This window comes from Pygocentrus nattereri, chromosome 5, assembly GCF_015220715.1.
Source record: "Pygocentrus nattereri isolate fPygNat1 chromosome 5, fPygNat1.pri, whole genome shotgun sequence".
Taxonomy (NCBI): domain Eukaryota; kingdom Metazoa; phylum Chordata; class Actinopteri; order Characiformes; family Serrasalmidae; genus Pygocentrus; species Pygocentrus nattereri.
The window spans coordinates 22,158,552-22,173,067 of NC_051215.1; the positions used below are offsets into that span (position 1 = coordinate 22,158,552).

The window sequence follows — 14,516 nt, forward strand, 5'->3', positions numbered from 1 at the left end:
ACTGCTCTTTGTATTTCACTTGAGCTCAGAATATCTACCATCACCAGAGGCAGGCTGCGTGTTCCTCGACTTTAGACACAGGGAACGACATTGAGATACTGTATGTTCTTCATTATTAGTCACACTTACAGGGTTGAGTGGTTCTTTCCGACTTTCAGGCCTTTATTTTTCTGCCCTGTCTTTGAAGCGCATCTCTGGTTATTTTCAGCGCTGTAGTTTGTGTGGTCAGCCTCAAAGCCAGGGTCTGGTGATAGAGGAGCATGGCTGCAGGAGTTGCTTGTCACCAAGCTCTTTAGGCTTGTAGTACTTCTCTGTGGAACTTCAGCTCAGACACATTCCTCGCATTCTTCTGCACTCTTTTCTCTTTTTCTAGTGCGCTCTCTCTCTCTCTCCCTTTCTCTCTTTCTCTTGCTCCCTCTCAGGTAGCTGGCCCATGAGCAGCTCGTCAGCCGGCTTCATCCATTATGGAAACCACCCATCTGGTCTGTGTTATTTACCTGAAGGGGGATGTGTTTTGAATCAGGCTTGGCTGAAAGCGTGGGGAAGGGAAGAGAGGCAGAGTGGTCTCTTTCATGGGACATCTAGAAGGGGAAAGAAAGCGAAATGTTTTCACATCTTGTTAAAATTCTTCTCGTGCATCAAGCCCTCGCAATGTTGTGCGTGGTTTGAAATGTATCAGACGTTAATCTGAGGCAGGGGGTACTGATGGGGGCTGGGATGTGCTCTAGCCCTTTACTCAGAACAAGCTGTTTTAAAAACAAAGCAAAATCTGTTCTGGTGATCCTGGCAAGTTTGGCGTTTTCCATCTATTCAAAACTGACTATTAAAAAAAACAAGAGGGGTGGAAAGAGGAGGAGTGAAACTTTAAGCTTTTTAACTAGCGAGCTCTGGTTTGGATCAGGACCAGTACTTGTCTGTGTGTGCTGTGGAGTTCTGGCCTTTGGCCGAGGATGGAGGTGGGGTGGGGGTTTGGGCGAAGTGGGGGTTGGCGGTGTTTAGCATTGTGCTTGGGGCAGTTTTAGGCTCAGTGGGTTGGATCTGTGCCTAGCTGAACCACTAAGAACTCTTTCATATTACTGTGCATAGAGGGCCTCAGCAGCACCAATATGTTTCATTTTGTCCTCTTTCAGCTGGGATATATTGGAGTAGACAACCCTGGACTTCTTTGCAGACTTCGTGGAAGTCTGGTTTTTGAGGTTCCTTGGAACTGCGGTTTGTCTTCTGATTGAAAAGTAATTTTTCAGACTGTTCAGAAACGCAGCTAATTGAGGTTTTTGTCCAGGAGTTTCAGTATGACAGCACCTCTGGGGCGCTATGATAACATTTTACAGTGTACAGTATTAGAGCATTATATTGTTGGTGAAACATCTTGATAGAATGATGAAAGACTGCAATCTCAAGACTATAATTTGTGACACATCGCTGCTGTATGAACAAAACCTTGTATCACCAAAAAGGTAACTTTAAAGAGCAAGGAAAAGCATTCTTAATTTTTGAAAGACGCAAATTATGTCAAAAAGCGACAAAAATGGAGATATGACTTTTTGTCCTTACAGCGACGATATGGGGATCATTTAAGTTTGATGTAAAAATCTGTTTCTGCCAATTAATCTGCTCTTCTGTAATAATAATGAGATTTCTCAGTGTTGTTGTCGCATTTGTTTGATATGTAAAGCCGAAAATGTCATAGATTTAATTTGCATTTATGCATTTTTCAAAAAGAAACAACATGAATATGTCACATTTTATAGTTACTCTGATTGCTCTTGAGTGAGCTCACAGAAAAATCACAGTACATCGAACAATGAAAGGAGGCCTAATGCAACTTTTACACTGTGATAGGAAACATGATAGCACACAGAACGGTCAGATTCTATATGACAATATGTTTCACTGTGGTCTCTGTGGAAATGCATGTGCCGTAATTCCTCAAGCATCAGATTTAAGCAAATTTAAAGACCATCTCTGGATGTTTTGCCAGCGAGAATTTTGATTCAATAAAGTTAAAAGGTCTGTCTAGAAGCTACAGTGCTGGGTCAGTGGGTGGGCACTCTCACTCTGGGATTTAGGAGGTCATTTGCTTTGAAGTCTGGCATGTCCGGATGAGGGCATGGGAACACGGCCCCACCACCCTTCCGGTCCGAGGGTCATCCTCCTTGTCCTCTGCCACCGTGCAGAGGCAAACCGTTAGAAAGATTTGAGGAGCCAAGTTGATAGAAAGATACCAGGTGTTCTGTTGGTCTGTCAGGTCAGGGAGGTCAGAGGGAGAGAACGAGAGAATGAAAGAAAGAGAGAGAGAGAGAGAGTCCTGCAGAGATGACCCGACCCACAGGAAAGATAAAGATGAAGAATGTGATTAAGTGTGGAAAGGAGGAAAACACCATCAGAGAGTGAATGGAGACCCAGAATGGGCTAAGACCAAATGCATTCCATCAGGCTGAAAGGAAGACCTCTGTTTACATGTGTGGTATCAAGTTATGCTATGACTTTGTGGTTGGCACGCTAGAAATCTTCCTGCTGACATCCATATATGGAGAAATGTGGCAACAGGGGTCACTCCAGATGTGGAAGCATGATTGAACATCCCAGTGTTAAACTGGGAACTCGCCATTTAGTGTGATTATTTAGTGTGTTTAGGTTCATTGACTGAGAAAGATCTCAATCTCCTTCTGTTATCTGCGTTATGTGATAAGTAGGGCTGAGTATATAAATTCAGTCTTCATGATGCTACAGAGTGGGGGCAGTGATCGTTATCGTGATACATTACCTCGCAATATGGTTTTCTGTGGTCAATACTTAAAGAGCGCTGAGTAACCACATGTTTGTTAGGAAGTTTTGGCCTGTTTAATTGGATTGCAGTGCAGTTGAATAAACACTGAATAAAAATCATTGTCATTGTAGACTTATTATTATTATTATAGTTTTAAAAATGGCACTACAGGTTCTATTTTGTCTGTTCGGACTATCAAGATACATGTCGTTGCTGTTGGAGCAAAACCTTGTATCTCCATTTTTGTTGTTTTTTTAGTTTTTGACATAATTTGAAAATGCGTGTTGTTCTTTACATTGTAGATAAATTTCATGATGAATGGACCAAAGGAAATGGCCCAAAATGACTTGCATTAGAATACAGTCGGTTTTTTCCTTTTCCTGTAAAGTTACCACTTTGGAGATACAAGATTTTCTTCTGACAACAGCGATATCCTGATTGTCTAAATCGTTCGTGTTATTAACGTCAGAATTTCTTGTCTAGTCTGTAATTTGTTGCGGTCAGTAAATATATCCATTTCCAGCGCCTCATGCTCATTTCTGGTTTAAGCCACACCCCCTTTCTGTTTGTAATTTAATGAAATGGTAATTTGATGAAAATGCAGCTGGTCAGATGTGTGGAGTCCAAATTTTCCTTCTTTAGTTTAGAGCCAGAGTGGCAAGGCTAACAAACACTTGAACCCAGTAGGCAATACAGTATAATACAATACAACACAATACAAGATATATAATATATCTAATATATAATAATATATAATAAACTACAATACACTGCAATACAGTACAATACAATAAAATACAATATATAAGTGCAGCACAATATATTGCAATCTATACTTAATTCAATCTTCATTTAAGTGCTGTATAAAGAGACAGTCTTCAGTCTGCGTTTGAAGACCGCGAGAGACTCCGCTGTTTGAACAGCCAGTGGGAGTTCCACCACTTGGGTGCCAGTACGTAGAACATGACGCCTGTCTTCCACGCGCCTTGGAGGATGGCTGGTCAAGCTGAGTTGTACTTGAACCTCGAAGGACTCGTGGTACAGTTCGAGCAACTTTAGCTCCACTTCTAAACCAATGAAGCAAAACTTGGACTTCAGACATGTCTCAGCCAGTCAACCACATCTAAGATAAGTGGAAAAGTAGGTAAAGTTATTTTCTGCCAAACCATTCTTTTCAAGGAAAAACATCATTCAGGAATTGTGTCAAAATAAAGGTATCAGTATTGCTGTTGATGCTGAGATTTTTTAACAATACCCAGCCCTAACGATGTGCGCTTTTGTTTCCTTAGAGCCACATGATCCTCCCTGTGGTTATTTTGTAACAATGAGTAAAGTGAATCTAGTATTTTGGAAGCAGTTGAGAGTGCAGTATTAGTTTATTAGCTGGAGAAGAAAATAAGCCTTATTCTAATCTCATGTTTCAAGTGCTGATGGGGTCCCGGAAAGGAATTTGGACACAGATTTTCATCAAAACCACACAGCCTTCCAGTGCATTCTCTCTCTTGCTCCCTCGTTAGTCCCAGCTAGCCTCTCGTTTCTTTGACAAAAGTGCCATCCTCCAAACAGCAGCGAGACTCTTAATGAGACAAAGGCGAGACGTCGAACTTGATAAAAAGAAACTGAATGTGATGGTCCAGTTTTTCTTGGCAGGCGTCTTTTCTTTCACCCCCTCCCACATGGGTTTGAAGGGTTTTTTTCCTTCCTCCTCCATTCCTCATGCACGGTGGAAAGCAGATATGTTTTTATTTAAGTCATTCGGTGTGAATTGCAAGGTTATGTTAGCTAGACCGGCCTTGTCCTTAAGCTTCTCTGGGAGTGCGAATAACGGTTTTGATTTGCCTCCTCGGTCGCGCCTTCTTGCCCCCCCTCACTTCCTTCCACACTATGTCTCGGTCTTTTCTCATACCTTTTATTTCCAGTATGTGCTTCTGCTGGGCTATAAGGAAGAGAACAAAATGGAGCTCTTGGTGTTCTTGGTTCTCACTTTTTATTTATTTTTTTATTTTTAATTTAATTTGTATGCCGGGTTGTGCGTTGCTTGGTGATCCTGCTAAGTGTTGTGCTGAGACTTAGGGAAGCAAAAATAAGCCGACACTCTTACATGTTTTAGGGTAAACCCTCAACACATAATATATAAAGATATTTGAGTGCTTCTGAGTGTTGAAAGACAGAATTGTACGCAAATGTTTGATGCTGGTAAAGGTTTTACTGAAATTTTCACTCATAATTTTACAAATAGAGCTCAAAACTTATATAAAACTATACAAAACATATAAAACTATATAAAACTTATATAAAACACATTGCCAGGAGCACAGTACTGAGGCTTCCTCACTGCATGCACTCTACTGAGGTTAGCCATAATTGTGAGTTATTTGCTAAACAAAGGTAGGATGAGGGAAATATACTGTATAAAAGGTCCTGAGAGCTACTGTTCAAAAAGATGAGGTTGAGATTTCCACTGAATTGATTGTATTTAGTGATGTGACCTAAAAAAAAACAATGAAAATAAACAAAAAAATGGTCTTGGCCATGGTTTTTGAACTAGACACTACATACACATCATTTTCAACAAGCAGTGCCAGATAATGACTAATACTTGCTCCCTGCAGGGAAGCCGCGCTGGACCATGCTGGACAGGATGGAGAAGAAGCTGCACGCTGTTCCAGCGGCCAACACTGTGAAGTTTCGCTGTGCAGCAGCAGGGAATCCCACGCCTACAATGCACTGGCTGAAAAACGGCAGACCGTTCCGACAGGAGGACCGCATGGGTGGTTATAAGGTAAGAGCGAAGCTCTTGGGAGTAGGGCGATTGATATGGGAGTTGATATTGGAATTGATATGGGGTTGATATGAGAATTGACTTGGCAGTTAATATGGGAGTTGATTTGGGAATTGATATGGGAATCAATATAGAAATTGATATGGGAGTTGATTTGTGGGTTCATATAGAGATCGATATTGGAATTGATAAGGGGGTTGATTTGGGAAATGATATGGGGATCGATATAAGAATTGATATGGGAGTTGATTTGCGAATGGATATGGGAGTTAATTTGGGAATGGATATGGAGGTTGATATAGGGATCGATATGGGAGTTGATTTGGGAATTGATATAGTTGATATAGCAATTGATATGGGAGTTGATTTGGGAATGGGTATGGGAGTTGGTTTGGGAATGGATATGGGAGTTGATTGGGGAATGGATATGGGAGTTGATTTGGGAATTGATATGGGGTTTGATATGGGGGTTGATATAGGGATCGATGTGGGAGTTGATTTGGGAATTGATATGGGAGTTGATATAGCAATTGATAGGGCAGTTGATTTGGGAATGGATATGGGAGTTGATTTGGTAATTGATATGGGGGTTGATATAGGGATCGATATGGGAGTTGATTTGGGAATTGTTGTGGGAGTTTATATGGGAATTGGGGGCTGATGCCAACAGTTGATGTTGTTCACGTACATATCAGCCCATATAGATTTTGATACATGCATGTGTAAATTGGGATTAGATCCATCTGGATTAGCTTTACATGCACACATAAAAAGATGGTTCTTCAAAGGTTCTTTAGTAAGGAAAATAGTTCTGTATAGAACCAAAAACACTCAAAGAACCTTTTGCATGATTTAAGATTTGTTTGCACTGTGAAAGGGTTCTTCAGATTGAAGGAGATGATGCTGTTCATGGTTTTATAAATAACCTTTTTGAAAGGGTTCTATATAGCACCAAAAAGGGTTCTTCTATTGTTGCAAACTTAACATTGAAACAATAGAAGAACCCTTTTTGGTGCTATGTAGAACCCTTTTCAAACAGCATTCTACATGAATCTGAAGAACCCTTTCATGATGCAAAGAACCTTTTAATCATGTATAGGGTTCTTTGAGAGTTTATGGCTCTATGTAGAACCATTTTCTTTACTAAACAACCCCTGATGAACTGCCACGGCAGAAAGACTTTTAAAGAGCAAGCGCTTTAATACTAGTATGTATAATACTATATTATTGACACTGCTGTCTTAAATTTTAAGATGAGAAATTTTGCCTAATCACGCTGAGCTTGTGACCTGCCAGTAGAGAAGTTTGACCAACTAGAAGCAACTAAACACCCGTGTGTTCTAACAACACAGCCACAGCTAACTGGCAGTCGTTTGTTCAGTGTTCAAGCTCCAAGCCAGAAAAAACTGGACTGGACTTTTAGCAGGTTTAGGGCTTAATTTATAAAAAATAAGAGCAATTAATCTCCAAAATTGTTCATACATACTACGCAGTAAAACATGCATATGTTTTAGCGCTGTTACACAGCATCACCTAAACATTCTGCTCCGGAGTACAAAATATTGGCCAAACTGCCAGATGGCGATATTTTTTTAAACAAATATCTGCAAATAAATATTTATTATGATGCATCATTAATATTGAATAGGTATCGAGAACATGAGTTGTGAAGTGTAAATAATGCTAAATTAAATTATTCCAGCAACGAACATCTGAATTCTCTGAATTAAAGTTACCGCCTTTAACAAACAATTAGTGAAAAGAAGTGTTCTGGTGAAAGACCCCAAGTTCACCCTGTGGTTAAAGTTTAATAAATGACTGGACTCGGCCACTGCACCTCTCCTGGTGCCCGTTTATGCTTCCTGGACTCTAAAGTCACAGAGAAATCTCCTGAATCATATTTAAGCACAGGCACCCGGAGCAACATTAGCATTAACTAAACAGCTTGATATCAGAGAGGGAGTTGATATAAATTTTAATATTATATTATTAATATATTTATCCTAGTTGTAGTACTTACACAAGTATGACCATTGAATTAATTCCTTGAGCAAAGTTTGACAAAGTTAAGAAAGAGTTAGCCTGAATTTAAATGAGGCAAATTCATTTTTACTAAATTGTTTTAAAGTCCTTTGAGACAAAGAAGACATTTTCCCTTTTTATTCCATTTTCACCACTTTACCATAACGCTACCCTTGTATACGCTTACCCGTATGAATAGTTTAAAATGAATTTATTAATCGTCATTAATAAGGTCATAAACACCATAAACATCATTAATAAGCAGTTATAACATTGACTTAAATATGAATATTTGATGAAGCTGTCAGATTTGAATGCTGGCCGATGAAGAAGTCAGTGTCACCGCTTATATTTAAATGTTGTAGCTGCTGTTGTATGACTGAAATAATATTTAAGGTGTTTATAACCCAACTAATAACTGATAACTAATTGTAAACCATTCATAAACACTTGACAAAGGTAGTCTTGTTGTAAAGTGGCACCGTCAGGCTTTATTTATCATTGTTCTTTGAAATACTTGAGGCTAAGTGTCATGGAAACCCCGAATTCCTGAATAATGTTTTATTTCTCTTTAACATGGCTTTGATGTTCCTTTGCCTAAATACCTCCTACATGACAAGCTCTGTTTTGATTGGATGATGAGTGTAGCCTTATTTTTGTGGCCAGGCGGAGAGCATTCTGCTGCAGTTTCAAAACATTTCGTCCACTTTACAAAACAAAAGTTTTGTATTTGGATAATGTCGCCCACTAAAAATGCCTGCTTTATCTTTTTAATAATAATGTCTCTGTTTTCTCTGCAATTTGATGCTTGAGATCAGTATATAACAACGATTAAGGCGCTGAGAAAGTGAGAAAGAGAGACGCAGTGAGGGATGCAGGTTGGATTTAGAGCATGGCCTACAGTCACGAGAGTTGCATTCCTAGGGTGGGGGCGAGAGCACGTTCGCTCATGCTCCGAGCCGTCTGTCGGCACGTCTGTATTGCTTTTCCCATGATGCTCTGGCTGGAAAGCTCACCTCACAGGCAGGCGCTGAGAGAAGGCCTGCTCATCTGTCTGTTTCTGCACCCTTTGCTCCTCCCGTTTCCCTTGTGTCTTTCTGCTGTAATATCTGCCCAACAAGCAACGAAACTACTGCCCTGTAGTTTCACATACAGAAGGTACAGATGTCCGGCACGATTTAAAGAAATGTGGAACAGTTATATGAAGAAAATACACCGATCAGGCATAACATTATGACTTGTTTACTGTATAGCTGCACTTTGTAGTTCTACAGTTACAGACTGTAGTCCATCTGTTTCTCCGATACTTTGTTAGCCCCCTTTTACCCTGTTGTTCAATGGTCAGGACCCCCATGGACCCTCACAAAGCAGGTACTATTTGGGTGGTGCATCATTCTCAGCACTGCAGTACCGCTGACACGGTGGTGGTGTGTTAGTGTGTGTTGTGCTGGTCTGAGTAGATCAGACACAGCAGTACTGCTGGAGGTGTCCACTCCCAGTCCACTCTTTTGGACACTCCGGTAACACTTTACTGTAGGGTTCTGTCCATAAGGCTACATGACACCTTCTACTTCAACCTGACACAGTAACAACTACAATAACAACAACAACCACAACAATAATCACAGCAACAACTTCAACAATAACCACAACAATAACCACAGCAACAACTTCAACAGTAACCACAGCAACAACTTCAACAGTAACCACAGCAACAACTTCAACAATAACCACAACAGTAACTACAGCAACAACTTCAGCAATAACCACAACAACAACTTCAACAATAACCACAACAATAACCACAACAACAACTTCAACAATAACCACAACAATAACCACAGCAACAACTTCAACAATAACGACAATAACCACAACTATTTATATAATCTTGTAATATTTGTAAAACCATCTTAAAATGAGAAATGTTAGATTTAAGATGATTTCTCTCGTTAAGATTTTTTTCGCAGTGAAAGTTGAGTACTGAGTCGTTGTTCTCATGCAGGTCCGACTCCAGCACTGGACCCTGATCATGGAGAGCGTGGTTCCCTCTGATAAAGGCAACTACACCTGCATAGTGGAGAACAAATATGGCTCCATTAACCACACCTACACCCTGGATGTAGTCGGTGAGTATGTGCATGCGTGTGTGTGTGTTTTCTGTTCCTCTTTCCCACAGGTTTATTATACAGGTGCAGAGCGCAGGGGTGGGAGCGTGGGTCGGACAGGTGCAGGTAGGCTGCAGGGCTGCTGAGGGAATGCTGTTACATGGTGCCAGCTTCTAAATGGAGGAACTTGGCTGAATGCAGTCACTGAAGAGGACAGGTGTATGTGAAAGAAAGAACTGGTGGGATAAATAAAACTCTCTCTGATGGTTTAAGAGGAGTTATGAAGTGTACCCTGGCGGAGTTCTGTGCTGTTACAAATGAAGAGTTCATTCTAAAACATGATCTATCTATCCAAAGAAAGCGATTTTTGAAATGTAGCACAGTGGATGAGAATTTCAAATTCAGTTCTCATTTATTTATTAACTGATCACTGTAGACAACCTAACTATGGCCTTATTGTCTCAAAATCACCTGACATGTTTAATTTGTGTCACCTAAATGAAATTAAAATAAATATAAATATCCATCTGAAGTAATTACTGACTGACGAAGCTAGTGGGAAAACGCTCTCCTTCACAGGGCTTTTATTCTGCCATGCCTTGTTAAAAGGGGCTTTTTTGACATGCAACAGTGCTGCAAGCACACTACACACTTCACATTTGCAAAGTAACATCTTAAACAATGGGATTGCTTATAATTATTAGCTGTACAGCATTTAGTTCCATTAATACCAACGCAAAGTGAGAATCTGACATGAATTTCTCTCATTTCATGACGACACTTCATTTTTGAGCTTGTTTGTGTAAGAAACAATATCAATAGTTAATCGGTCATGTGTAGCCGATAATGGATTCCCCCAGTAAGGTCGGGCTTGTTGAAAATACCGATCGATATAGAGTGATTGATTGATTGGTTTTATATCTGAATCATAATTGAAGAGAGTGCAAATTTCAGTTCAGTTGCAGGTTGAATTATATTCTACACACTTAAAAAAGAGGTTCTTTAGTAAAGAAACACACAAAGAACTCTGCGTGATTAAAAGGTTCGTTGCGTCATGAAAGGGTTCTTCAGCTTGACGGAGAATGTGCTGCAGATGGTTCTGTATAGCACCTTTTTGAAAAAAGGATTTTTCTATTGTTACAAGCTTGACATCATAACTGTAGTAGAACCCTTTTTGGTGCTATATCTATACCATCTATAGCATAGATCCCCATCAATCTGAATAACTTTTCTGATGCAAAGAACCCTTTAATCATGCAAAGGGTTCTTTGAGTGTTCATGTTTCTTAATAGAACCATTTCCTTTACGAAAGAACCCATGAACCCATCTTTTTCATACGTTTTGGAAGTTTTAATTGGGGAAATTCAACCTAATTTAACTTGGAGTTGTGAACTGTTGGCATTCAAGCCTCAAGTGGGGAAAAATGGAAGTGCTTAGTTTACTATAGAAGATGGTTGCATTTAAATCGTATTTGCAGTACTGGTCAGAAAAATCGCAGTTAAGACATTTTCCCAGAAATGTTCAGCCCCAGCTCAGGGGTCAAGTAATCAACCAGTGGTGACCAAGTGAGATCATGCGAACTGCTTCTCAGTAGCTTTAATTTGTAGTTTGCAATATTAGCAGTACTTATTGAAGTCCAGAAACAACAACCCAGAACCCGGTGACTCATGCTCAGCCAGCGTAAGCATACAAAGACCTAACATTTAACAAGGTCCTTGAAAAAGTAGAGTATGCTGGAGGTCTGGACAGAGTGCCTCCAGTGACCTGCAGAGCACTTTTACAGGGCAGTATCCGTGGCAGTGCTGTGGACTGGAAGTCTAAGGTTGAGACACATAAATACTCCCTATTCAGGCCCCCTGCTCTGGGATAAGTAAAAGCAGCCTGTCAAATTGCATCTCTGCTGTTTTACTGCGTAACAGTAAAGCCTGTTTGTGACCGACCCCAGCATAGAGAGAAAGAGAGAGAAGTGGGGAGGCAGAGAGGCACTGAGGAAGGCTCTGTGCTTTTTGTCTTTGCTCTCTGACGATCCAGGAGAGTCTGTGAAAGGAGCTGAGGGTCTGAAAAGAGACCACAACAAGTTCAAATTAACTCACGATCCATATCAGTGTTTGTTGAACACCGAAAGACACCGAATTTGAATCCTGTGCATCAGGAATGAAGGAGAACTTCACTTAACTATGCATCAGGAATGAAGGAGAAAATGTAGAAAGAAAGCGAATAAGAGCCTGTTTGGTGGAATTTGAGTCCCACTGACCCTCCAGACAGTGATGTAAGAGCAAGCGGCGCTGCCCTGAACTGGCTGACACATCAAAGCCGGACTGGGTCCAAAGTGCTGGAGCTCTGCAGAGCCTGTTAGGCGAGCCTAATTATTCCTGTTTGTAGTGGCATTTTGCCAAATCTGACCCTGCAGAGTTTTATGGTAGATGATATCCAGTAAGGAGTCCCACCTTCTGCCTGTGTATCCCCCCTACGTATGCAAAAGTTTAGGCTCCCATGGTCAAGTTACATGTTTTGTTGATCCTCTACTTCTGCACATTTTAGTACACAATTAGTGTTTATTTACTGAATTTAACATATTGGGGATAAAAATAAAACGGAAAAATAAAATGTGGCCTGTGCAAAAGTTATGGCACGTTATTCATTTTATGTTTTGTTTTTTTCCCCCAATATGTTAGATGTTTTTCTTGTTTTCCAGTATATTAAACTGAGCAAATGAATAAAATTTGTGCTCTAAATTTTGCAGAAAAGTGCCATATTTAGGTCTGTGCCCTGTAGTGGGTGTGTTATTGTTACTTAGACTTTTTGTATAAGACTGTATGTCTGCATCCAAGTCACTTCAGCCTTTAAAGCAGTAGTTTAGTTGCCAGTTGTGTGACTGTATGATTTACAATTATCCACTGCAAGTGTCCAGAACATTGTGTAAAAACAGTAACGAGAGGCTTAAAGTCTGAGTATTTTGTGCTTTTGTTTGTTTTTGTAGATAGCTTTTCACGCCAATCATGTGTTGACTGATCACCTGCAGAGTAAATTTGTCTAAATTAAAAATTTTCACCAGATTATTAGTTTAAGTTAACTGGGAGTTTAACAGTTTATTGGTTAACCTCTCTCTGCCTGGCTGTGCGACTGCAGCAGTGCCAATTTGGTGCCATTTACTTGGGCCCACCCAGCCTCCCCCCACTCTCTCTCTCTCTCTCTCTCTCTCTCTCTCTCTCTCTCTCTCTCTCTCTCTCTCTCTCTCTCTCTCTCTCTCTCTTTCTCTCTTTCTCTCAACAGTAACGCCGACTCGTTATAACCCTGCATAAGCCCTCCATGCCAAGTCAGCGGGTTACCCAGAGTTCAGCGGTCTCGCTTGGGGACGCTGGACTAGGCTGTAAATGCTTGGCTAATGACATAATTGATAGATTGCGTCCTGCGGGTGACGCGCGTGAACGGCTGACGAACCAAACGACCTAGTGGCGACTCGACGGCTCTTTTTGTTCAGCTTTGAGGACGTCTGGCTCGAAGTGGCCCGGTTTTTTAGGGTGACAGATTGTTTCTGAGAATGTTTGGATGAGAGGGCACTAGAGAGGCTTGATAGGATAAATTGTCCTGTATTGTTTGGTGCCAGATTTTGTCAAATGGAATGTCTTTCATCGCACGACAGTTTTAAATCAAAATTGCAGCGGCAGTTCAAAGTGCTTTACGTAAACACAGACAAATAAAAGCTGTAAATAATATTAAATATTACAGCTTATGACTTAGCATCTCAGAAAGGCTTTTGCAAAGAGTTAGAAAAACATACATAAATACATAAGTACAGAAAAGAATTTGAAACAAAGGTAAAGTGCAGTTAGAATAAATACATAAAAAGGGAATTAAAACAAAGGTAAAGCGAAAACAAAGATTGAGCAAAACTCCAGCTAAACTCTCCTTTATCGCCCAGAGCAGTTTGAATAACTTTCCCACAGCTCACAACATGCTCACTAGCTAGCAATGGAGAGCATTATGAAACTTCTCCATCTGGAGTGTAGACCAATAGTGTCGCCTCTATAGTGTCGCCTCTATAGTGTCGCCTCTAATCTCACAGTAATACCAATAGCAAACTGTGCCTCAACACAAGCTCCAGTCAGTCTGGCGTGCACAGCAGTCAACGGTGTCCTGCTGATGGAAAGCTAATGTTCGGCTTGATAAACAAATATTAGTTTCCTTCCAGAAGTGAGTGGCTTCTTGAAAGCAGCGAGTGTGTCGGTAATTCGAGTGGCTTTTACATTTTCGAATATTTTAAGTATTGACTATAAAGAACATTAGCAAACTGTTGTTACCCCATTGTTGACGTGGCTCTGATGGTACACGAGGGAGTGAGTTTTTGAAAGTGAAGCCAGTGCTCAGTGAGGAAGAACAGTGGGTTGAAAACTAGCAATATTAATTGCCTGCTTTCATTTTAAAGGGCTCACTTTTATTGTACATTTTTTCTCCTGAGGTTCACTTATAACATCTGTGTGGCTTCATATACTGAAAACAGTCGTTCTCATTTTGTTAATGACCTATGTTTCTATTGGCTCCCCCAGTGCAAAAAAGAAGCCCTGGCTGCAACATTACCCTGACTTTGGTAAATGTGTTGATTTTTGTGACATCACAAAAACAGTGAATTCCAAACAGGCTGTTTTTACAGCATAGTTTTAATATATGGACTGTATGTGATGTTAAGAGTGTTTTCACATTTTATTTAAACAAAAAATGAAGAAAGTTTGGTTTTCAATATGGGCCCTTTAAATGTCATGGCAATGATGCATGTCATGGTAAAAAGCATGGGACTACATAGGAGGTGTTTACTTTGTGCTAGATATTTAGTGTT

The 14,516-nt window shown here is 40.3% G+C and overlaps 1 protein-coding gene across 7 annotated transcripts in view; it reads left to right on the forward strand.

The window, feature by feature from the left end:
* Positions 1 to 14,516, forward strand: part of fgfr2 (fibroblast growth factor receptor 2) — a 75,448-nt gene that overhangs the window by 22,900 nt on the left and 38,032 nt on the right. For all 7 annotated transcript variants that reach the window (XM_017702675.2, XM_017702674.2, XM_017702673.2 and 4 more), the window contains 2 exons: positions 5,383 to 5,552; positions 9,580 to 9,703. In XM_017702675.2, coding sequence (XP_017558164.1) covers positions 5,383 to 5,552; positions 9,580 to 9,703 — 294 coding nt within the window. The remainder of the gene's footprint in view (positions 1 to 5,382; positions 5,553 to 9,579; positions 9,704 to 14,516) is intronic.